Source organism: Phyllostomus hastatus, unplaced genomic scaffold (assembly GCF_019186645.2).
Source record: "Phyllostomus hastatus isolate PE091 unplaced genomic scaffold, TTU_PhHast_1.1 phas_scaffold_55, whole genome shotgun sequence".
NCBI lineage: Eukaryota > Metazoa > Chordata > Mammalia > Chiroptera > Phyllostomidae > Phyllostomus > Phyllostomus hastatus.
This window is the reverse complement of record NW_025334035.1, coordinates 4,976,174-5,000,695: the sequence shown is the minus strand read 5'-3', so window position 1 is coordinate 5,000,695 and position 24,522 is coordinate 4,976,174. Positions and strand designations below refer to the sequence as shown.

The following is a 24,522-nucleotide window of genomic DNA, read 5'->3' as shown; positions in this document are numbered from 1 at the left end:
AGGCTGGGCCCTAGTTTGGCTGCAAGTTTCCTGACAGCTAAGGCAAAAGGGGAACCCCTGGGGCATGTGGTTTTTATTGTCTGACAACCAGAGAAAGCACGTTTGCCTATAGAGACAAACTCTTGGTTGGCATAGATGTTAAAGGGGAATTTATGGGGCAGGGAGTGTCTCCCATCTTTCCTGTGCTAGCCGGATCCTCCAAGAAGCAGACACCAAGACAGGATTAGACCCGCGAGGATTTATGTAGGAAATGCCTGTGGGACAGAACACGGAGAGGGGGCTGGTGGGGTCTGGGGAAGTAAGCTGTCAGGCCGGGATGCAGATCTGACATGAAGGAAGAAGAAAGGGAAGAAGGCTCGGGTGGAAACGCCTTAGACTGACAGGCAAAAGCTCCGCAAGGCAGCCGAGGGATCCCTGGGCCCAGTCAGCCCTCAGAGAAGGTTTGCATCTCCCAGGAGGGGCCCTCGTGAGAATCCCTGCGGCGCTGGGTGCTGGCGGCACACAGGCCTGAGCACAAAGCGCTGGAGTCCGCAGCACAAAGCGCCCCCACCTGGTCTGTTAGACTCCTTGCAGCAGGAGGTCAGAGAAGCGCATCCTCACACTTTCCAAACGTCAGAGACTGATTTTTGTGCCCCTTCTCAGGTTTGCCAGGTCAGCGTACCACTGTTAAAGAAAAAAAAAATTATTCTGACACTTGTTAAAACACTAAGGAAGACTTTAGTCAACACTATTGCAATAGGGGAGAAACATCAGCTCGACACTGAATAAGGCAAAGATGGCTGGGGATTTACAGCCAACGAACAGAGTGTGAGGGTCCATGGACAGGAAGTGGCTAAGAAGAGATGTCAAGGTCGGGGGGGATTCTTACTACACTGACCTGACGGGATTCTCATGAGAGGCAGGCCAAGGACTTAGACATCTAAGGTGGGAGATGCAGAACTTGATCAGATATCAACTGGGGGTTCTCTATAAATGGACAGCAGGATTCTTGCTGAAACTGTGCTAGGCAGACCAAGGACAGGACAGGGGCCAAGGTCAGGGCCTAGGGCAGAAGAGAGCTCTGAGGAGCCTGAGTAAAATTTGGTCAGGGAGAGAGAGTCTTTGTAGCTTTCTGGTACTACCTGATATGTTTCTTTAAACTGACTTTAATTTTAGCTTCACGCATATGTTGAAGAACTAGTTTTTTATATATATAGTTATAGTTATATACAGTTATATATGAATATACTAGTTATATATTCTAATATACATTAAAATGACAGCATCATTATTCAAATATTAGAATCCTCTGTGTAACACCTTAAACGTCCCGTGCACCACCAGTGGTTTACGTACCACACTTTGACAAATGTTGGTTTTACAAGAAACAGAAATGCTATTTGAAAGGCTGTATTCCAGCCCTGGCCCGTATGCTGGCTGCCAGCTCTACGTTCATTACTTTGGGGTACCTCTTGAGGCTCTCTGGAGGGTCTAAAGACATTTTCAGGGAGAGCGGAGATGGGGCCGAGGTTAGGACCAGGGAAGCGGAGCTCCATAGATCCGAGATCCAAAGCAAGCCCCGCCCTGTTGCGCAGCCGTGGAGCTGGACCTCCAGCGGAGTGTGCAGGCTGTGCTTCGGCAGCTCAGAGCCCAGGCCCCCGACCTACAGAGTAGCCAAGGTAAGAGCTGGCGGGTATTGCCCCTCTGCTCCCCCACCCTTCCCCAGCCTGCTCTTTCCACACATTCTCAACAGAGGGTTGGGGCCGAGCTCACAGAGTGAGGGGCTTCCAGCAGAACCCTCATTCTGCTGGAAATCCCCGGAACCTGAAGAACCCAGCAGACTTCTCGGCTCCTTGCTCACCCTGCCAGGGACAGCGCCTTAGGATCTTCAGCCTTCCTACCCACCTGCCCCAACTCCCCTAGCAAATAAAACTCCCCTGGGCCCTCTAGGACCATTTGACTTCCGGAAGCGGAGCTCCAGGCGCTGACCTGCAAACACTGCTGCTCCATAAGCCACTCATACACACCCCTCCCCACTATTGTCCCTCCTGCCTTCCTTTCCACCCTGGAAGTCGCTCTCCCCCAAGGGTAGCCGGTCAGAGCTCCTCGCCCTGGGAGAAGCCCACCCTTGCACACCTGGAGCCAAGTGCTTGGCCGAGGGGTCAACCTGGTGGCTGGTCAGACTCATTGTCCGGGGTTTAGGAATCCGGGTCCTGCTCAGAAGAGCCTCCCCTCTAAGAGCGGCCGGCCCGCCTGGCTGTGCGGGGCACCCCTCTCTCCTGGCTCAGGCATGTGGAGGTGGTCTCTGCACAAGAAGGTCGACAGAGATCCGGGGAAGAGTCCGGCACTGGTCCGCATTCTGCTCAGAGAACTGGAGAAGGTGGGTTCCTGAGCCTCGGGCTCGGGGAGGCGGAAGCGGGTGAGAGGAGGAGACATCAGTCTGCTGGGGACTCAGTCCCACCAGCACAGCGTCTGCCAAGCTGTGGTCTCCCCCCTGTACTCTCCTATATGCAGTATTTTCTTTACATTGACTCCTCTTGTTTGACATGAGTTAACATATTTCAAAAAGAAACCAGAACAAGACCGTCAGTGAAAAACCACACCACTTGGCAGAAACAGAAAGCACCGATAACATAAATGCATAACTATTCAGATGTTCAAAATTACCTTGCACCATTAAAGTTATCCTCCACACCACCCCAAGTTCTGTGCGTGACAGCTTGGGAAACGTTACACTCAAGGGAGCCTCCAAGTTGGGGACTTTCTTGTTGCTTTGCTGCCAGCTGGTGCCCTGCGTCAGTGCCTCCCCTCCCCATGGAGTCCCTGCACCCCTCCCCTACAGCCCTCCTTCTGGACCAGGGCTGGCTGCGGCCCTTTCCCACCACATCTCCAGCCCATCCTCCTACTGCCCCCACACTGCCTCCTGCTAGGATGTAGTGAGCCCGCCTCAACCCCCAGCCCAACAAATGTTTTCCAGGCGGAAAGCGAGGACGCTCGGCAAGTCGTCATTCCCTTGCTGCACACTCTAATGTACGTGCTCACTAAGGTGAGCTGGGGCTGAGGGGCGGGGGGTCTGGCGACTACTACAAGTGACTGGGCTGGACACTGTCCTCTCCCCTCAGGGGACAGCCACTCTTGGCCAGGTGCCAGCCTAGAAGAACTCTTGGATTGCCTGTGCCAAGCTGTTCCTTCACCCTAGCTGTGCCCTTTCCCTAGCAGACAGGAGATGAAGTTGGGGAGGTGGCGGGAGAATGCTGGCCCCATGCAGCAAGGGGCCGGGAGGGGAGATGACCTGCCAGATGAACAGAATTGGATGAATTTCCCCTCTGGGAAGTTTGAGTGGGGTGTCAAAGTTTGAGTGCAATGTCTGAGAAGAGGTGGAAGGTATAGATTTGGGAGAGTCAGGAGCCCAGGTCCTGCTTTCAGGCCCCACCTTCCAGCTGTCCTACCCCTCCCGGGACCCTTTGTGACCCTGGGCTCCAAGCACCCCAACTCCTCCCTCTCCTCCAGGCCACAGGCATCCCGGAGGAGCTCTACCAGAGGACCTACACCTTTTGCATGCGGTTACTGACCCTGCCCTCCCCCTACTGCACAATCGCCCTGGACTGTGCCATACGGCTGAAAACCGAGACAGCTGCTCCAGGTAGGAGCTGCTGGCAGCCACGGGCTCCCACGCTGCCACTCCAGCTCCACCCAAGGTCTTGCATTTGTCTTCGGGATTCTGGGAAGCTCAAAAACCCCAGCACCTTTTGCGGGAAGGTGGGGCCTGGGGCTCAGGACTCAGGGCTGCCTTGCTGAAGCGGTCTGCTTTGCAGGGACGCTGTACCAAAGGCTGGTCATTGCCGAGCAGAACTTGAGGAGTGAACTGTATCCCTACCAGGAGAGGTGAGTGGCCCCTCCGCATGCAGGCCTGTGGGACCGCTCACTGACCGGAAGACAAAAGAGGAGGCCAGATTGAGAGGAGCCTCTACAGAGCTCTCCATTCATGACATTTGTCCCGAGGGGAGTGCGTTTTCAAGGTGCCTGTCCTCTGGAGATCTCGGAAAGTAGGATAAGGCCTTCCTTCTCAGGCTGGATGCAGACGATCCTGCTCACATGCAAGGGGTAGGCAGGACCCCTGGCTGCCCTGGAGATCTGTTGTTTCACCTCCATCCTTCCTTGGCCATGATGGAGCATCAACTAGCCAGGCAGCCTGAGGCAGCTGCAGAGTACCTGTACTGGAGGGCGTTCAGGCCACAACCGCACCATGAAATCGGCTTTTGTCTGTGTGTGCCTGGCCCTTCAGATGAGAATGAGGCAATGTTCACTGTTTGTGCTGGGGAGAGGGACTGACTGATGGTGCTGGGGTGCATAGCTTTCTCCCCCGCAGGTATCTCTGCTGAAAGGTGTAGCTTGCAGCTCTGTGTTCACGGAGGGTGCGGGGAGGTGAAAGGATCTGCAGCAACAGCGTTGGAGAGGTTGGGAGGACACCACTGGGTGTGGTTGTTTTCCTGATGTGATAGGGGTGATGAGAGAAGATGGGGCTGCTCAGAGTTCAGAGCTCCAGTTTCAGCAGGAAGGGCTTAGGGCCCCTCCTAGAGGGCGATGCGGTCAGTGGGCCATGACGCTGAAGGAGGAAGCAGAACTGAGGTTGGAACTTACCTAGATGTGAGGCTAGAGGGACCTTCTACCTTCTGTGAGAGGCAGAAAGGCTGGGCATGCTCTTATTGCCACACTCCCCACCACTCCTTATCATCTCTCCCCCATAGACTTTTGAATTTAAGTCTCCTGTTTTTGGAGGAGTTGAATAACTTGAGGGGGACACAAGATTCTGGGGGTACCCCTCCAGGGGCTCTTCCCCCAGTAGTCATTCTCATCAGCACACTCCCTCCCACCTCTGTCCTCAGAGTGCTCCTCTTCGTGGATCCTGAGCTGGTGTCTCCCTCCGTGTGCAGTGCGCTGCTGCTGGAGATCGAGGCTGCACAGATCCAGCAGACGCCCGAGGCTTGCATGCGCCATGTGGTCTCCCACACCCTGCAAGCAGCCCTGGGGGAGGCCTGCCGCGCAGAAGCTCTGCAAAGGAAGCTGAAGGTAATGGCCCTGCCCTAGCCCTCAGGGCTCCAGTCCAGGGCCCCACATGCCCACACCAGGTGCTTGCTCTGCTCGTCTTCCCCCTTCTCCTGTGCCATGTTACCTTTTTCCATAAATCCAAAATTAATACACAACACTAAGGGAAACCTGAAAAATGCATATCAGTCACAGAAGAAAATTAAAATTATTTATACCCCTCTGCTCAGACATATCAGCAATTAATGTTCTGGCGTATTTCTTCAGCAATAACAACAGTGGTGACCGTGGTAGCTATTGTTCACTGAGTGCCCATCGTGTTCGGGTGCCATCTTGGGCACTTCACATGCATCGAGTTCCAGAATTCTCACCCCAACACTGTGAAATGGAGTCAGAATTCGAATCCAGATCTGACTTCAAGCTGATGTTCAGTCGCCTCCCAGCCTCACTCCCCAACTTCTCCTTTTTTAAACAAACTGAGATATCAAACAGTGTACAGTTTTATATACTTCATGCTTGTGTGCATATATAATCTTTATTTTCCCATGTTATGGAAATTGCCATAAGAAAATATTTTCCTTAGAAAATACGTACATGTGATGGTTGCACAATATCCTCTCTTGTGAATGTGCAGTTATGCATGCAGCTGCCTGTTCCTACAGTGGGCATTCAGCTGGCTTCCAACACTTACCCATTCATTTTCTAGCTTTCTCTCGGGCTCAGTCTGGGCCCCCTCCACAGCCAAGACTCCGGGAGGCTGGAGATTCTCTGGCCAAGGGTTGCATGCCGGGCTGGGTTTCCTGGGTGGGAGAGGATGCAGCCTGGGGCAGTTAGTGCAGCCATGTCGGGGATGACCTCTGTGGGGGAAAGGTGTCTGTCCTTTGGGAAGGCCAGACTGGACAATGGCTTGACTTCCGAGCCGCTGTGACTCAGGGCTGTGGCACTGCTGCTGTAGGAGGAGGCAGGTGCCTGAGGGAGTGTGCTTGCTAGGAGTCGGCAACACCTGCTTGTTCTGCCTCCACAGGTGGGCGCCAGTCCTTTGGCCAGCCCATGTCTCAGACCCGGCTTTGCCCATCAAAATGCATCGGACGTGCCACTCTTTCTTCTCTGGTCTCTCCGTAAACCATGTTGATTTCATTGATACCATTTCTTTTCTCTAAAAGTACCATTCCCACCTTGAGAATACTGCTCCTTTGTGGACACCTACCCACCTGGACCCGTTAAGGGTTCTGACTCACGCCCCTCACCCCACCAACCTTGACATCCATCCTTCTGTGACACCTCCTTTAGGAGGTGCCACCATGTGGCACACAGCCACATGGTGAACGAATCAACGCCCCCCCCCCGCCCACACACACACACTAACTCATACCTAAGCCCCATCTTGGTTCTAGCAGAAGCATCTGCGTCCCCTATGTGGGCTACTGTCCCCTGTCCTGCAGCTGGCCTTGGCTCTCAGGAAGGTGGGGAGGGGTGGAGCTGTCCTGACCAGACCTTGTCTGCTGACCCAGCCACCCCGCACCCCACCCCTCCAGTGGCCCTGGCGGCGTTTCTGGTTCACCAAGCCGGTCAGAGTGAAGGTGCCATTTTGACACAACCAAGTCAAACATGTAAGAACATCAATTTTTGTTTCTCAGTGACGTGGGGAAAGGACAATGCCAAACCTAACTACGCCTCTGACTTGGATGCAGCTGGGGTTCAGGAGTAGGTTTAGGAATGAGGCTAGGATGGGTTTGAGGGTGTCAGGAATGAAGTGGCGCCTGGGGCTGGCATTAGCAGGTTTGTTGCATACACTATTTTGTAGTAGAAAATGTGCTGAAAGTAAAAGCTGTAATTTTTTAGGCATAGTAAACGTTAGGCACCCCCCCCAGATAACTGTAGGTTATGTAGAGGGTCAGAGAGACAGGTTGTCCCATGCTGACTTCCCAGTCTCCAGACCTTGTCTGCTGGTTATCTGCAGATAACTGTAGGTTATCTAGAGTTCAGTGCTCTGAGTCTCCATTGTTGTACATAGAGAATTGAGGGGGAGGGGAAGAAGAAGAGCAAGGAGAGACTTGGGGAATGCATCATTGATCTCAAGCTAGAGACCGTCGGAAGCTTAGAGTTCAGGTGTCCTTAATGTTCCCTTGGCAACTGTCCCTCCCACACTGGAGGCTGGGGCTCCCAGACATCAGCCTGGCCTGGGACTCTCCAGCGTGTGTTGACAACCACTCCCTGCCCACTGAGATCTCTGCCCCCTTACCCGGAATTCTGCCTCTTTAAGGATGCCATTCCCATTCATACCTGATGGCAAGAGGACAAGTGGGACCTGGGAGAGGTGGCTTGGCCAGTCACAGTCTGATGGGTAGGCCTTATCTGACCACCAGTTCCCGTCTTGTCTACTGAGGACCTGGTCTGAGGCCCAGGTGTGGAGTCAGTTTTTCTCCCCATGTGTCCAGGGAACCAGCAGACAAGGTCTGGAGACTGGGAAGTCAGCATGGGACAACCTGTCTCTCTGACCCTCTGTATATGTTCTGGGTGCTAGAGATGGGTGTCTCCAGCTAGGGCTGGCTGCTGGAGGGGTCAGGGAATGAGAACTAAGGGAGGCTTCTCTGCAAAGCCTTGAAGACAGGGATTCCGGGAGGGGCACAGGAAAGAGGCCAGGGCAGAAGTCTGAAGGCACAGCTTTGAGAGTCTGCTCGCAGTGGGTCAGCAGCAGGACTGTGGACCAGCCACACCTGCTCGAGGTCTGATTGTCCCTTCTCCTCATTTCTTCACTCTCCTGAGCTCCAGGAAGAACTTGCCCCCAGCTCATTCTGTAGGGAGCTCGGGAGCTGCGCTGGCCTTTCAGTGTTGTCCTGAGATGGGGTAAGTGGGCTGGGCCCTTACACATCCACACCTACTAGTAATTGCATGGACTGTACTCAGGAAAGGGGCATGGCCTTGGAGAGGTGGCTTTCTTCAGCTGAGCATGATTTGGGGAGAGCTCAGCTGAGAGCTGCCAGCTGCCAGGCTCCCAGCAGCCAGGCTGACGGGTGCCTCAGTGCAGGGTAGCCGCCCTGGCATGGATCACACCATCTCACTCAGAGTCAGAGTCAAAGTCATTATAGTGGCTTACAAGGCCCTCGTGCCTGCCCACCTCCCCTCTCCATCAGTTATCCATCTCCCACACTCCCTCTTTCTCTCGGCTCACTTGCCCGTTTACTCAAAAGTTGCCCCCTGGTGAGGTTTCCTTGATCACTTTACCTAAAATTCCAGCCCCTCCCAAAATTTCACCCCCTCCTTTCCTGCTTTATATTCCCTTCAGCACTCCTTGTTATTTATCATACTGTAAATCATGCTTATCTTGCTTATTATCTCCCCCAGTGTCCCCCCTGCTGACACACTATAATATAAGCCTCACGAAGAATTTTTGTCTGTTTTGTTCACTGCTGTACCCTGGCACCTAGAACAGGGCCTGGCACCCGGTGAGTGCTCGATCAATAAATATTTCATCCATTTATTTATAATTAATTTATAAAATCAAGAAATAAGATGCAGTGGTCCCCGTGGCCCCTTCCCACTCTAATTCCATATCCCTATGAATGCGTTTGTTCATCCAGCTGATCATTCAGTAAGTGTCTGTCAGAGCCCTAGCTGGTCTGAATGAGCCACTCTGCCTCAGCCCAGGAAGCTGAGATCGGTGCTCAGCAGACCCCTCGCACAGAAGAGAGACGAGAGGCAGTGCTGTCATGCCTGCCCATGTGATTCGTTTGGACCCTGCAACCGCGGTTGTGAGAGGATTCGGTGGTGGTGAGCCGGGTGAGGGAAGACAGCCAGAGAGCACGACCGAGAGCAGTTCTTCTCAGGGCGTCGAGCTGCACCCCGAAGGCAAAGGGACAGGCTGCTAAAAGCGTGGAATGGCACCACCAGAAACTCTTTCAAAGCCTGTTTCCACTAAGGAGAAAAGCTCAGCTTCGTGTTTACCTCCATATCTTTAACACTTACCCATTTCCATTTTTAAAAAACAGAAAGCAAGCTTTGAGCTCTAAAGCCTTGGCAGGCCATAGCCCCTGGCTGCATTGAGTATCAGTGCTTCGTGATCCTTAGTTATTTTCTATTTATGACAGGGGGCACTAACCTTTTTATTCAGAGTAGCTATGTGAAATTTCCTTTTGAAATAATGTTGATCCAAAAAAGTGAGCTGATTTAAAGAAAACTGATGAGTAAAGAATAGTATAGGTGCTATGTCAAGACAGTATAAAAATGACAGAAGTTTAGGAAATAGTCAACAAATATTCATGGAGCACCTACTATGTGCCAGGAGATATTGTAGGTGCTGGGGACGCAGCTATAGATAAAACAGACAAAACCACTACCATCCTGGTGGGGACAGAACGTTAATCCAAGTGCTTGGTGACGCTTCAAGCAGGGTGGGCGCCGGCCATCATCCCTGCCCATCTGGGTTTCCCACATTACCGGGCACCAGGTGTTCTCTCCACACGGGGGTGAAGAGACAAAGTGGAACCGCAGCTGCAGGCAACTTCTGGTAACCGCTGTGGTGGGGCAGGAGCGGCGCCCTGGGTGTGGGGCGCAGACGCCTTGGCAGGGAAGCTGTGTCCAGCCTCCTGGGAAGAGGGGAGGGGCCACGTGGGGTTGCCCATGCACCTGCGGACTTGGCGTCAGAGCTGGGGTGGGTGGATGCTGGGCCTAGACCCAGGCTCTACACCCCTCCCCGACAGGCCAGCCCCCGTCGCGCCCTGGAACGCTACTTCCACGCCGTGGTGGCAGCCGTGGAACAGATGGCTAGCGAGCCCAGCTCGAGCCGGGTGGGACACCTGGAGAGGCTGGAGGAGATTTACTGCTCGCTGCTGGGGCCAACGGCGGCTGCCAGGGGGCGCTGCGGAGGTAAGCAGCGGGCTGTCCGGGAACCCTGCAAGGGATGCCAGAGAGCCTGGCTGTACCTGCCTGGAGTCTGCACGCATGGTTGAGCCCCGGGTTGGACACGTGACTGCTCCTAGTCTCCCGGGGACCGAGATGCCCAGAAACTTGGAAGGTTCTGGACTAAGAAGGTGGATAATTTTTCATGATAACAACTGATACCTGCCTGGCACCCACTCTGCCCCAGTTGCTGTTCTCAGCACTTTATATGTTTAAATATATTAAATGTACTAAATTAAGCAATGCTCACAGTAAACTTACGAAGTAGGAAAGTATTATCCCTATTTTACAGTTGAGAAAACTGAGTTTGAAAAAGGCTCTAAATCTTGCCCAAGATTACCCAGCTAGTTAATCGGAGTGCCATGATTCAAACATAGGCTATTTAGTTCTTAACCACTAACTACAGTAACCAAAGGATATGATGGTCCAGGGATACTCTAAAGAACATCTAAAACAGCACTGTAGTCAATGTCACTTACGTCTGGTGTCACCAATCTTTTTAAAGATTCTGTTTATTTCCAAAGAGAGGGGAAGGGAGGGAGAAAGAGGAAGAGAAACATCCATGTGTGAGAGATACATCAATCAGTTGCCTCTATCATGCTCCCAACTGGGGACCTGGCCTGCAACTCAGTGTGTGCCCTCACAGGGACTTGAACCGGTAACCTTTTGGTTTGCAGGCTGGCGCTCAATCCACTGAGCCACAGCCAGGGCTGGTGTCATCAATTTTTATTTTGCATGCTTCCTTTCTATTTGCATTTCTATAAGACAATGCCATACACCAATGGGAAGCAAGCCCATGTGCACTGGGAAATCCTAATGAGCCCCAAGGAGTGGCCCCAAGGGACAGTGTATGTTGCTGTTGGAAGATGGTTCTAATTTGTGCCCTGTTTCATGATTGCCCAGAGCACCCATGAGATTCATTACCCTGCATGTCCCAGAACATACCACCAACCTAAGGCTTGGAAGCCACGGGCAGAGGTCAGTGTCCCTGCCCTGGCACTTGACCTTGGCAGCCCAGGATGGTGGAGGCTGCAGAAGTCAGAGTGAGGCAGGCAGGATGCCCTCCCAAGACACCCTCCACCATCTCAGCCTTCTGTTCTTTGTTTTGCTTTAATATTCTAAACTCCAAATACCTCTGTGCCTCTGAAAACCACATGGAAATGTCTGTTTGGGAGGAAGCCTCCCTCCTCCCAAAGCTGTGGCAAACCCTGGGGGCAAATCTGGCTTGGCTCTTCTTGGGTACCACTTGCTAACTCCGCAGTAACTCTGCATGGACAGAATGAGACCAGCTTGGGCCACCCCCACCATTCCAGCCACGTCCAGCACTTGCCTCCTCCCTTGACTTGTTCTGTGCACCTCAATGACCTGCCAGCACCCCTGCTGAGCCCCTGCTGCTTCTGGGGCAGCACAGGATGTAGTTTTGAGCACAGTGTCCTGAGTAAGAACATGCACTCTGAAGCTGGGATACCTGGGCTCAAATTCTGTCGATGTGTGGCCTTGGGCTACTTACTTAACCTCTCTGTGCCCCAGTCTCCCCCTCTGTAAAGTGAAGATAATGATACTATTGGTGGCCCATGGTCACTGGCAGGATCCTGTGAGATGGTAGCAATGTGTGCAAGGTGATGAGAAAGGCGCCTGGCAGCAATAGGAAGTGCTCTGTGGGCCTCAGTTGCTCTCCACTAGGGAAGCTTGCAGCCTTGTTAGAGAGGGAGCCATACTGTGTAGAAATTAAATCCTAAATTCTATACATTAGGTGTGCCTAATATGCAGCCTGTAAGGTCTGCTAGGGAGGGGTGACCACAGGGGCTGGAGTGATCAGGAAGGCTTCTGGAAGGAGGCGAAGAGGAGGGGCTGGCCTTGCCCTCACCCCTGGACTGCAGAGGTCCTGCTGCCTTTAGTACTTGGCTAATGAGTTCTCTTCAGCATTGCCTACAGGAGCAAACGTTAATTGAGTGCCTGCTGTGCGCATGCTACTAGAAGAGATGCTGGGAAATACAGAGGCCTTTCCCCCTTCTTTTGGATGTAGGCAGGGCATCTAAGAACAATGGGAAAAGCACTGGGGTTAGGGGAGTGGAGGGGCCAACAGTAGGAGAAAAGTTTGGGAAAGACACTGCAAGCTGATTTGTGAAGGGTCCTAAAGGCTGAGCTAGGAAGTTTGCAGGAAACAGGGAGCTTCTAAGCATTCTTGGGCAGGGAGGGGGTGGCTGCAGCATTAGGTCCTGGAGGGGAAGAGTGGATGGTGGCAAAGGGGGAGAGGAGCTCAATAAGACCACATATGGAGGAGCTGGGAGTGGGATGGGGAGAGCAGAGAAGAGTCCCACAATCTTTTCCTCGTGGTCTCCACAGCCTGCTCCTTCCTTCAGGTGACCCCCTCCAAGACCGGCCACCGAACATCCCCCTGCCCAGCCCGCACATCACCTTGCACCTGTGGACTGATGAGGAGCAGCTCTGTGAGTCACGCCTTTGACCTCCTCCACAGGAGCTCACTGGACACAGTGGCTAGTGTGTGTCTGTGCACCTATGTGTGTGTCTGTGTGTCTGCATCCATGTGCATCTGTGTGTGCATCTATCATGTCTGCATGTCTGTGTGCACCCTGTGTGACTATGTGCCTGTGTGTCTATTGTGTGTATTGACATCTGTGTCTGTGCATGTCTTTGAGTGCATCTCTGTGTCTGGATGTGTCTCCATGTGTGCATCGGTTGTGTGTCTGTGTGTGTGCTGAGTTATTCTGCACATTTAGAAAGAGAATGTATTTTCTTTATGTCAGAACAGCTCAGCGCATTGGCCACTAGCCTCACATGTCTAGTAAGCGCCACATGCCCATGATGATGCCAATAGATAGTGCAAGTCCCCGAGAAGGAGGCAGCCACAGAAGAAGTTATGATTTCTGGAGCAGGAGGGGGCCTTGCACACTGGGGTTCCCCCCTCTGGCCCCTGGCTCTTGTCAAGGGGGAGGGGAGGACAAAGGCACAGGTTGGAGTGAGCAGTGTTGGACCAGTGAACTGGGTTCACGTCCTGGCACTCCCTTTTGCATGCTGGGTCACCCTAGACAGACTCAGTTTTCTCTCTGGGCCTCAGTTTCCTCATGGGAAATAAAATGAAGGTAGGTGAGAAAAGTCTGGAAGTCCTTCCAGGAGCTGGTGGCCTGTTCTCTGTGTCTCAGGGCAAGCACGGCAGTGGGAGAGCAGGAGGATGCTAGTGCATGAATGTGCAAATGAGAGCTCTGGAGTGGTGGGGGGACTGGGGGAAGCAGACTTCTCTTCTGCAGGACTTCTCAGAGCCTTTAAGATGTTTACTAAAGAAACTCAAGTGGTGGCAGGCTGCGGGGTTCTCAGTTCACTGGCCACAGAACCTCTGCTCCTTTTTGGAGCACCTCATGGGGCTTCTGTTCAGCTAAACAGTGTCTGAGGAACACAGAACCCCTGGCGCTGCCCCACCCCCAGGCCCTGCTGGCCTTACACACCCTCTCTGCTGGGGGTCCCCTTGTTCTCCACATCGCAGGGAAGGAACTGGTGCTCTTCCTGCGCCCGAGGTCCCTGCTTCGCCTCAGCGCTGACCTGGAGGCCTTGGATCTGCAGGGCCTCCTGCCAGACCGGACGCTGGCCCGGGAGTCCGTGCTGTCCACGGACAGTGGCATTGAGCGGGACCTTCCTCTGGGGGCCGAGGAGCCGCCCACGACCGGCAGCCCGGAGATGGAGCGCGCCGGACTGCAGCGCAAAGGGGGCATCAAGAAGCGGGTGTGGCCCCCGGACATCTTGATGCCCGGCAGCTGGGATGGGCCCCCGGGGCTGCACCGGAGGACGGGCAGGCCCAGTGGGGATGGAGAACTGCTGCCTGGTGTCTCCCGGCTGCACACGGCCCGGGTGCTGGTGCTGGGCGACGACCGGATGCTCGGGCGCCTGGCCCGGGCCTACCACAGCCTCAGGTAGGGCCCTAGAGGGGCGGCAGGGGGCGGGGCTGGGGGGCATGGGTGGGTGGTGAGGGATCTAGGAGTGGTTGGAGAGGACAAGGAGGCAGAGCTGGGGTAAGATGGGGGAGGATGGTGTACAGTGCACCAGCTCTGTAGATGAGAAAACGGGCTCAGAAAGATTAGGTAAATGGCCCAGAGTCATGAGATAATAAAGGGCTGGGCAGAACAAGGAAACGAGTCTGCCTGCAGCCGGAACTCCTGCCCTCACCCCTGCGCTCTGCTGCCCTTTGCCAGGAAACGGGAGACCCAGATGTTCTGCCTCACCCCGCGACTGAGCCTGCAGCTCTACTACATCCCTGTGCTGACACCTGAGGTGGCTGGTCATGGAGGGGAGGGTGGGGGCGTGGCGGGGGGGGGAGAAGAGTGGCAGGAGCAGGGGTGTGGGTTAGGGGCTGGGCAGGGACCCAGGTCAGCCTGGCCTCCCCTGGCCCAGGAACTGGGGTCACCCTGCCTTGGGATGTGGATCTGGGAGAGACCGAGGGGGTCTCCTGTTCCAGAAGCCATAGACATGGGCCTGTGGGCTGACTGTGGCCAGAGAGGTGTTCTCTCACAGTGGCAGCTGCAGGTTCCTGGTTTTCATTTTGCTTTTCTAATTGGATTAATTTCAAGCTTCTGGGAATTTCAGTCAGTGAAAGCCCATTGGTCTGCTGGGGAAAAGGAAGGCCTGCCTGTGACTTTTCATTTCTGTTGCCCACTCTGCCTCTTACTGGGACGCCTTAAATTCAAAGCAACACTTGTCTCTCCGCTTTTAAGGCTGACGATTATGTCTCAATGTCCCTGGCAAGTGGCCCTCAGAGAAGGGTATTCTGGCTTCATCTGAGACGTAACAGAGAACAGTGTTTCCATGGTGCACAAACGGCCACAAGAGGCTGACATTTGATCACATTCCCAAAGCTGTTTTTGCCTAGAACTGGTACCTGGGGGTCCTCCGGCCAGAAAGCGTGCTGGAGAGAAGGCCTGATGGGCACACCTCATCCCTTTGTCCTCAGACACTGGCATCATCCAGGCACTCGGAGCTCGGAGAGCTGGCTGCCTTCCTGGGCCGGGCAGACCCGTGGTACGAGAGCACCATCAATACCCTGTGCCCGGCCATCCACAAGCTGGCAGAGATGGTAGGGGCGGAGAGGGTAGGAGGGTGGGAGGGGTCATTTCTGATATTACCCTTGTCCTTTGGCCTCAGGAGTCAGTCCGAGGGGCCCCATGGTTGGAGGAGGCAGGGCAGGAACGCAGGAGACAACTCTAACCAGCTGGTGGTTGGGGTCTACTCAGAACACACACCAGGCACAACAGCCCTCCAGTCCACAGGTTCTGCATGTGCAGATTCAGCCAGCCTGGAGTGGGCGATACTCAGGAAGAACAAGTTATGTTGTTGCTGACGTGTACAGTGTTGTTAGGCCTCCGATGGTGACATCCATCCTGAACAAGTAGCAGGCTCTTCTCCTTGTCATTATTCCCTAAGTAGTACAATGTGACAACTATTTACATAGCATTTCCACTGTATTAGGTATTAAGTAACCTCTGGAGATGTCTTGAAGTATACGGGCGGTTGCAAGTAGGTTACATGCAGATACTGAGCCACTTTATATATGGGGACATAGGGGCACCCGCAGGTTCTGGTATCCACGGGGTCCTGGAACCAACCCCCTGTGGATTATGAGAGATGACCGTACTTCGGATAAAACCACTATGGAAAAGATGAAGTAAAACATCCTTTCATAAATATGCAGGCCAGTTATATTCCTTCTCTTATGAGTTTCCAGTGATGATTTCTCTGTGATGATAATAGGTGGTGCTCCCTGAGCACTCCACGTGCCAGCTGCGGTTCTAAACATTTACACATGGCCTCCCTACCAAGTAGATCCTCATGTTGGCAGGTGCTGTTTTCTCCATGTCCCCATTTTACAGACCCAGCAGCTGAGGCACAGAAAGCCTAGGGAACTTGCCATAAGTAGAGTCCCACTTGGAGTCAGGCAGCTTGATTCCAGAGCACGTCTCTTAAACACAAACCGTAGCACGGCCCTAACCCCAGCCAGTGGCGGGAAGCTGGTCTTTTACTGCTTTGAAAAGGCCTGGATATATTACAAGAATCTAATCCTTTTTGCATTGTGTGTGTTGCAGATGCTTTATTCCACTTGGTCATTTGCCTATCAATCATGTCAGTAGTGTTTTTTAATCATCGAAAGCCTAATATTTTTATGAAGTCACACACAGCTTCAAGAGGACTACTCTGAGTAATTATATCCAAGATTAAGCAAATATTCACTGATAATTCACTCCAATACTTTTAATATCTCAATAGTTACATTTAAATAACCTATCTGCAATTAATTTCAGTGTTTAGTAGGAAGTATGTACCGCAGTTTGCCATGTATAATGTGTACTTTTTTGCCCAAATTTTTGAGGGAAAAATAAGGATGCTCATTATACATGGGTAGTACTAATTCTGTATCTGTATAAATGTTTTTAATTCTTTTACTTACGCTTATGCATTAAAAGTGTAACTCTAGAAAGCAATAATGATCTTTGTATGCAAAATAATACCTTGGAATATAATAATCAATTTTGTTTCTAAATATAAATAATTGAATTTAAAAATTATATTGAAAGATTTCTTTCCTGCAAGTTTGGGCCTAAAATGTGTGTGTGCATTATACATGAGAGTACATTAAACATGGCAAAATATGATAATTTTATTTTTTCCAAATATTAAGCCAGTTTTCCTAAGCTATTTATTGCATAAACCATCTTGCCCATCAATCTGAAATGCCATTTTTATCATTTATTAAAGTCTAACATATGCTTGAGTTTATTTCTGGGCACCTATTTTTTCTCATTGGTCTATTCAGTCCTGTACAAATTCTCACTTTTATATTTTAATAGCTGTCAGGGTAAGTCTACCCCATAACTCCTCTTTCTCAAAACTTCTCAGAATGTGCTTATTTATGTTTCCAGATAAACTTTAGAATTTTTTTTTCATTTTATTTTTAATCCCTTTGGGATTTTGATAGAAATTTGAAGGAGAATTAGTATCTCTAGCATATTAAGTCAACTCTCTGAGACTGTAGTAGAACTCTTTATTTGTTGAATCTTCTTGTGTATTCTTCCGGGTAGCAGTACAGTTTTCAGCATATAGATTTTATCCATTTCTTGCTAAATCTACCCTCGTATTTAAAGGTTTTTTTCTTGAGCTGTGGTTGGTACCTTCCTCCCATGTTTTTGGGCAATAGTTACTGCTAGTATAAAAGGTTCCTATTGATTTTTATGTATTTATTTTCAAACTTTCCACTTTACTGACCTTTCATTTTGCTTTATTGCCTGATTGATTGGGGTTCTTCTTATTGCTTTTATTTGAATGAAGATGTTGCAGGCATCTTTTCTGGATTATTGCATATCTGAAACTGTCTGCATGTACCTGGAAGATTGTTTAGCTGGGTATAAAAATACCTTTTCCTTGAAACTTGGAGGATATTACAGGAAGAACATCAGATGTAGGTTTCATTTATGTGCCTTTATTGGTAGCTTTTCTCCATGTGATTACACATACAAGATTTTGAGTTTTCCCTGCTCTCTTTCTCTTATAATTAACAATTTGTGTGACCCTTATACTTACTCCAAAAGCAGTTTCCACATGAAGAGACAGGAAACAGTGTGAGCAATGCAGCATTATTAAAATAAGTTGATAGCTCCTCAGCATGATCCTTTTGAAGGGACCAGTATTTCAGAGGACCAGATATGAAAATCCAAAGAGGTATTATAGGACCATATACAAGATGGATTGAATAAATTCTGAGCTTCTTTCCAACCCTGATACTCTCAGGTTCTATGCAGACATTCTGTTCGGTTCACCTAAAATACCCAGTCATTGTGCTTCAGAATTGTATGTGGTTGGGAAGGCCTCTAGGACATGGCACTAGTCCTTTCCCAATAACATATAAAAATCAACTAGTTTGTTAACATGTTCAGATACCACAAAAACTGAAAGACACATCAGATCATCTGGTTCAACCTCTCATGCACAAGGTCAGTGAGTAGCTAACCCAAACCTAGAGCCTGGTCAGACTCTCCCCTCGTCAGTCATATCGTGAAGCACCTTGTCTGCCCCCCAAGCACCCAGCACAGTGTCTTACTCCTGGAGATGCCCACTATGTCTCTGTGCAGTTAAAAAAATTAATCAGAGTTGCTGGAGAGGTGAGACCTTGGACAGGTGTATTGGGTGGTAGGAAAGGCTTGGACTGTGCCTAAGGGCCATCAGGGTTAGTGCATCACAGGGGATATGTGGGGGCTTTGGAGCTTCTCCACTAAAAAACGTAGCACCATCCGTGGTAACATGGAAGGAGGTCACTGAAAACATGCTCTATCCCTCACAGCCTCCCTCCCTGGACACATCCCGGAATGTAGACCCCTTCATCCTGGATGTCATCACCTACTATGTTCGCATGGGCACCCAACCCATCTATTTCCAGATCTACATGGTTAAGGTAGGCTCTCCACCTGTGTCACTGCCTGCTGAACCCAGGGCCCCACAACCTAAAGACCTGGCTCTGGGCAAACACAGCTTACCAGGGTGAAAGTCGTAAACTCACTCAGAGACTCTTGGTTGTCAATTTTATCTTCTCAATCTCTGGATTTCTGTGAGCAGCTGCGGACTCATTTCTAACAGCCACCTCTGCCTCTTGCTTCCTGGCTTACCAAACTCTTGTTTTCCACTTGGCTTCCTGTGGTAGATCTTTTCTTTATTGCCTTCCTGATTTTGACCTAAATGAGGGATTTAGGCTCTTCCCTTGATTTTCAAAATGCAAACCAAAACAACACAAAATAGACAAATGAAAAAACAAATGCTCAAAGGTCCTTGGTAAAGGGAGTATATATCTCAGCAACTCAAATGACAAAATTGAAGGGCTGTCAGTGCCCTTCAGCTAAGGCCCAGGAGCACACCTGCAGCTGAACTGAACCAGGTTTCCCGACTTGCTGCAGTGAGGGGACCGCACACCATGGAGAACCATGATGCCTCTCGGGAAGAGACTGTTAGAAAGAACTTATGGGGTTTGGCTTCCCGCTGGGTGATTTTGGAGAGGGCTTCAAGAGCAGGACTTGGCTCCGGATCGAATGCTGTCAGGCAGCAGGAATGATTCTACAACTGGGCATCTCAGCAGTTCTATTATTCTTTGACTCTAAGAAATAACAGCTGCTCCTTATTTGCTGGGATGGGAGGATAAGGGATGTGGCCTGTGTTCAGATGCAACAGTGGCCTGGTCTAGTTTCTGTCTGGACCCAACACAGTCCCAGAGCGGCCTTGCCTAACAATGCTGGCATCTGTGAAGCTGTTTGTGGTCAGCAGAACACCGAAACCTCACTGTGAGTACCAGGCCAGCTCCCGGCTTCTGGCAGTCATTTTTTTCTCTCTCCATTCCTATTATTTTGAGAATCCTGTGGCCACTCTTCCCCATCGTTGCAACACCCTCCCTCTTGCCCTGTCCACACCTTGCCTCACGCCTCTTTTCCTCCCTGCATCCCCCACCCACCAGGTCTCACTGAGAACCGATCAGTGGTCACTAGCCCTTCCCTCGTGCAGCCCCAAGCTTCTCTGTGCATGCCGAGGACTGTCAGGTTCTCCTTTCTGGCCCGCACCCTTTCATCCTCCCCTACCAGTGTCTACAAGGGATTTGGCTACCCTCCTTTATGTGAATTTGTCCTCCACTCCTGCCATCCCCATTAGTCATGGTTACAGGGAGTTTGGGTTTCAAGAGTACTTTCCTCCACTGTCTATAAATGTATTGCTGTACATATGATATGTGCATAGACAGAGGACAGAGTCAGACCCAGGCAATCACTGGATGTGGCTCAGAACCCACTGGCAGGATGGGCAGGGGGACGCTGACTTGCTTCTGTACTCCCCCAGCCACCCACAATACCCTTGGGCTCTGGGGCTGGAGGGGCAGCTGCCTCAGGCAGAGAGCAGTCTTCTCCAACCTCCTCCCTCGCTCCCTCTCTCCAGATCTTCTTCAGTGACCTGAGCCAGGACTCTGCAGAGGACATTTTCCTCACCGAGCTGAAGGTGAAGATCCAAGAATCCAAATTCCCCAAAGGTAAGCATCTGCTCCCCTTTTCCAGAGCTCACACCGGCTCAGCTGCCCCAATCACCCTTTTCAGAAAGTCCTCCCACCTCTCTCTGCTGAATATGGTGGTGACCTTGGCCCCCTCCAAGCTTACCCAGACTGACGGTGAGCCTGGCACTCCTGAGACTCAGTGACATGGGGAAGCTGAGGTAGGGGGAGGACCTCCAACCTTTAATTCAGCCTCTTCTCATCTTCTCTCAGATGTTTCCTCGCCCAGGAGAAGGGGTGCAGTTGAGAGCCCTGGGGCTGAGCTCTCCCTAGGCTACCAGAAGGTCAGTCAGTGGCATGGGTGTGGTCAGGAGGCATCGCTGGGTGGAAGCAGGTGTTGGAAGCATGTGGGGTGGGGGAGCAGACAGAGCCAGAGGAACCTTCTGACCTTCCTAGGCACTGCCTGCAGTCCCCCAGCTTTCAAAGGATTTTGCAACAATGGGAGGATTATGAATGGCTCACATGTAGACTAGGAAGGGATCTGATTTAAGGAATGAGGGGGCTGTCCCCTTGCTCAAAAATGCCTTCCTGACTGGCTGACTAGATGCACTAGGGAGAAGTCCTTTGGGTCTAGAAGGCTGCACATGCCCCCAGGGCCAAGAGTGACCTGAGCCCTTATCCCGTGTCCCATTGTTGGACAATAATAACACAGGCAAGGCTCTTGGGCAGGGGCTGGGAGCAAGACTGTGGGTGTGAAGATTCATGGGGTGAGGCTCTCCTGAGGATTCCTATCTGTGCCTGCATCTCCCTCCCCAGGCCCTGCTCAGCCACCGGACCCGAGAGGTTACCATTTCCCTGAGGGCCACTGGGCTGGTTCTGAAGGCCCTTCCAGCCAGGGACACTGATGGTGAGGAGTTGGGAAACAGAGGAGAGGGAGAGCGAAGGGACAAGCAGGGGAGAGAAGGAGGGAGGGGTGAGTGGCAGGAGAGGTGAGCCAAAGGAAGGAGGCCTCCCACCCCTCCCCGGGATCTTGGACGTGGTGGAGCTGCTGCCCACGCTGGGCCCAGCCCGGGTCTGGGCTGGGCCCAGGCTGCTGAGTGAAACATAGTCCCCACCCTCAGATGCTTGCCATCGAGTGGCACACGCTCTAGCGCCAGACTGCACCTATGGAGCCTGATGAAGGTGCAGGGACTGCATTGAAGGGGTGCAGTTGGCCCCCCGCCTCTGCTTCAGGGCTGCAGAGCTAGAGTTTTGTTTGGAAATTTTTTATTTTGAATACTGTTCCATTGGGCAGGTACTTGCCAGTTCACAAAAAGCACTACTAATCCAAATTATCTAATTCTGGCTAAATAAAGTTCTAGATATAATATTAGATAATAATACAGTTATCTAATTGTCTAAATCTAAAATTGAGATAACAAAAGATACCAATTTATGTGCATATAATTATATGCATAAATTATAAATATGAGCTACTCCTGCTAACTCCCCAGTCTTCTGGAATAGTGGAAAAGTTGGTAATGCGGATTACCAACCATTACTAACCATTACACATGTTAATCAGACGCCAGGTAATGTTCTCTGTCAAATATATTAACTCTTTTAAGCTTGCTAACCCTGTGAAATAGATATTATTCGTATAAGCAACTTTTTACTGGGGAAGAAACTGGAGCAGAGAATAGCTTGCCCAAGGCCACGTCTCCCACAAGAGCTGTGTCCCTCACCACTGTGTCCCGCCACCCCCTCTGTGATTGCCAAATCTCAACAGACCAGACATAAGAGGTATGACCCACAGGTGCTTGTGGAAGATTTTCTCAGAGCAAACAAGAAAGCTTACCCAGGCAGAAATGTATCTTGTTCACTGCTCCACTCCTAGTACCTGATACATGGTCTGTCTCATAGTAGAGGCTCAATAAACATTTACTGAATAAATGAAGTGCTACTTGACACCCAAAAATTTGTTTTAAAAAGAATGGATGACTCTGAAATGTTCCAGAAGAAACACAGAATGAAAACACACATTAGCCAGCCTGGCAGCCTGCGAGGAACATGTCTCCGGTCCCTCTCTCCTCTGCCATCCGACACGAGCAGTCGCTCTGTCTCTAAAATCCTCTGTGGCTTTGCTAGCATTCCGGTTATGACACCTGTCATCTGAAGCATTTGTGTTTATATCTGGGTATCATCTCTCCCAGATTTCCTTGGCATCTGGCATAAAGAGGAAACTCAAGAAATAATCATTGATTTCACCACTTCTTGATAAAATGGCTTCCAGGCAGGCTGGATTCGTGGGTGACATATGAGGTGTTCTCCAGTTGTTGGTCTCTGACACCATGAAGGAGGTGTGTGACTTTGGCAATAGAGGTGACCACAGAGTGGGTCAAGAACTCAGAGTGCAGAACCAGAAGGGCAGGCTGCAGAGCCAGCTTTGCCACTTGCCACTGTGTGACCTGGGGCAAGTGACTCGTGACCTCTCTACCTGTTTTTTCACTTCTAAAATGGAGATAGGATACTAATTCATGTGCATGGAGTAAGTTATCATGTTAACTCTTATTGTGAAAATTGTATTTCTTCTATTTCCTTCACAAGACTCCCACTGCCCATCCTGACTCTAACTTATGCCTCCTCCAAGTGTCCATCGCAAAACCCTATCAGAACTGATGCTAGAACCCTCCTCAGAGGCACAGAACCCGCCTGAGCAGGGAGAAGGGAGAACCTGGTAGCAGTCACACAGTAATGATTACACATTATACACATTACACATTACACATTATACACTATTATGAAAGTCAGGGCCCTACCACACCTCTGTGGTGCCTGCGTAGCGCTCACATCCTAGGCTGGGTGTTCTTTCCATTTTTAGCATGCCCAGTAGCTGTGAAGAAGTTCAACAGAAGTTTCTTTCATTGAAAAAGGGATACGAAGGAAGTGGAGAAAGAGATCTGTGCTGGCTGCTATGCCTGAGGATGCAGAAACTTTGTGGTTTCACCAGGGAGGGGAATGGATGATCAGGAACGGACTGAAAATTGGCTAGGACCAAGGTGGAGTCAGGAAGTGGGTAAGCAGGATAGGGGAGGAAGTTAACATGTGGAGGCGGTCTCTTCTTAGGACCTAGAATCTCTAACTCCCCTACTTCCCTGAAGGCCCATTTACAGCTGCTCCCCCATCTCATTCCTCCCCCCAACCCCCCCACTGTTGCTTCCTCTACAGACCACATGTGCCTGAATGTTAGCGTGACGGAGGTTGTCAAGTCCTCCAACTTGGCAGGAAGGTCCTTCTCCGTAAGTACTGGGCAGAACGGGAACTGGGGGTATTCAGATAGGGTAGGTGGCTGGGAGCTCACAGGGAAGGGTGTTCAGAGAAAGGGATTTGTGAGCCTTTCTGAGCCTTTACTATGGAAGTGGGTCTTCCTGTCGGAAAGAATCTGCTTTCCAATCAGTCAGTTTGAAATATTGAGCCTTATCTGGCATAAATAAGGTGTTATAAGCGTTAAGGCCTTGTCTTCCATCTGCTGGCCACCTGAAGACCTAAAACATATGTAGATAACTACAAAATGCACTCACATTCTGGCATCCCCCTGACTACTCAACAGCCCGACTCCTAAACAAATATTCCCAACTTCTAACCAGGTCAAACCAGTTCTTTCAGCGTCATTGCTCTACTCCTGCCCTTTGCCCTTATTCATACTTCTTGGTACGAATTCCCTTATTAATATGGATCTATCCATCTTCTTCCCATCTGATGGCCTCTCTGAAATTCACTTCCCTACTCAGCTGGGCCTTGGACCCCATGATTACACCTGAACCATGTTCTCAGATACCCTCAACTACCAGGCAGACCCCGACTTTAGATCAAGCCCTCTCCTCAGTCCGTGTGCTCAGGTGGCTGAGTGCTTCTGGACTAAACCCTGCATCCATGTACTGCAGATCAGGGCCACAGCAAACTCATGACTTCCCACCTCGATGGATCCTCAGCATCACTCTGCCCTTCTCTTCCATTTCCTCCGGGCTCTTCTCCATCTGTTTTCAGTTCCGTTTTCTCCAGCTTTGACCCTCCTCTGCTACTGCTCCTTCCTCTTAGCTTATAAACATGCTCAAGTCTTTTCCATCCTAGAAAGAAAAATCTCTACCCAACTACGTCTCTAGCTACCACTGTATCTCCTTGTCTCAGTCTTGTAAGATACTGCTTGTATCTTACCTGCTTGTAAGATACCTCCAGAGGAGTTTCCAGTTCCTTACTGGTAGTGGCTGGGGCCCCAGGCCCAGAGGGGGTCTGCCTCAGGCCGCCCTGTGGTATGTGGGTTCTTGACTTCATGCAGAACAGATTTCACAACATGAGGCCAGCTGATTTTGAGAGGATGTTTATTAAAGCTGGGGACAGTGAAACAAAGGAAGGACTGAGGGTAAAAGAAGCAGCAGAAGAGAACCTAGGCTCTGCTTTGGCTCCCTAGAAATGAGCTAAGGCAGGGTGGCTGTTAGCTCACCAGGAAGCTGGAGAAAAAGGAGGCCTTGGAGATAGGATCAGGGGGTCGGCCCAGGATGAGCTACCACTGCTGCTGCTCCCTTGTTTGCAAGTTGCATGGGGTC

General features: G+C 51.0%; 1 protein-coding gene across 5 annotated transcripts in view; it reads left to right on the top strand.

Annotated features, from left to right (window-relative positions):
* PIK3R6 (phosphoinositide-3-kinase regulatory subunit 6) overlaps positions 1-24,522 on the top strand; it is a 48,650-nt gene that overhangs the window by 15,787 nt on the left and 8,341 nt on the right. The window contains exons 3-18 of one of the 5 annotated variants that reach the window (XM_045824376.1): positions 1,575-1,658; positions 2,268-2,359; positions 2,957-3,025; positions 3,490-3,622; positions 3,795-3,864; positions 4,866-5,049; positions 9,726-9,891; positions 12,288-12,374; positions 13,427-13,850; positions 14,130-14,208; positions 14,885-15,007; positions 18,263-18,373; positions 19,891-19,981; positions 20,213-20,283; positions 20,756-20,846; positions 23,147-23,217. In XM_045824376.1, the coding sequence (XP_045680332.1) occupies positions 1,575-1,658; positions 2,268-2,359; positions 2,957-3,025; positions 3,490-3,622; positions 3,795-3,864; positions 4,866-5,049; positions 9,726-9,891; positions 12,288-12,374; positions 13,427-13,850; positions 14,130-14,208; positions 14,885-15,007; positions 18,263-18,373; positions 19,891-19,981; positions 20,213-20,283; positions 20,756-20,846; positions 23,147-23,217 (1,946 nt within the window). Of the gene's footprint in view, positions 1-1,574; positions 1,659-2,181; positions 2,360-2,956; positions 3,026-3,489; positions 3,623-3,794; positions 3,865-4,865; positions 5,050-9,725; positions 9,892-12,287; positions 12,375-13,426; positions 13,851-14,129; positions 14,209-14,884; positions 15,008-18,262; positions 18,374-19,890; positions 19,982-20,212; positions 20,284-20,755; positions 20,847-23,146; positions 23,218-24,522 lie in introns of those variants that run through there. The other 4 variants (XM_045824377.1, XM_045824379.1, XM_045824380.1 and 1 more) reach the window with 4 other exon arrangements.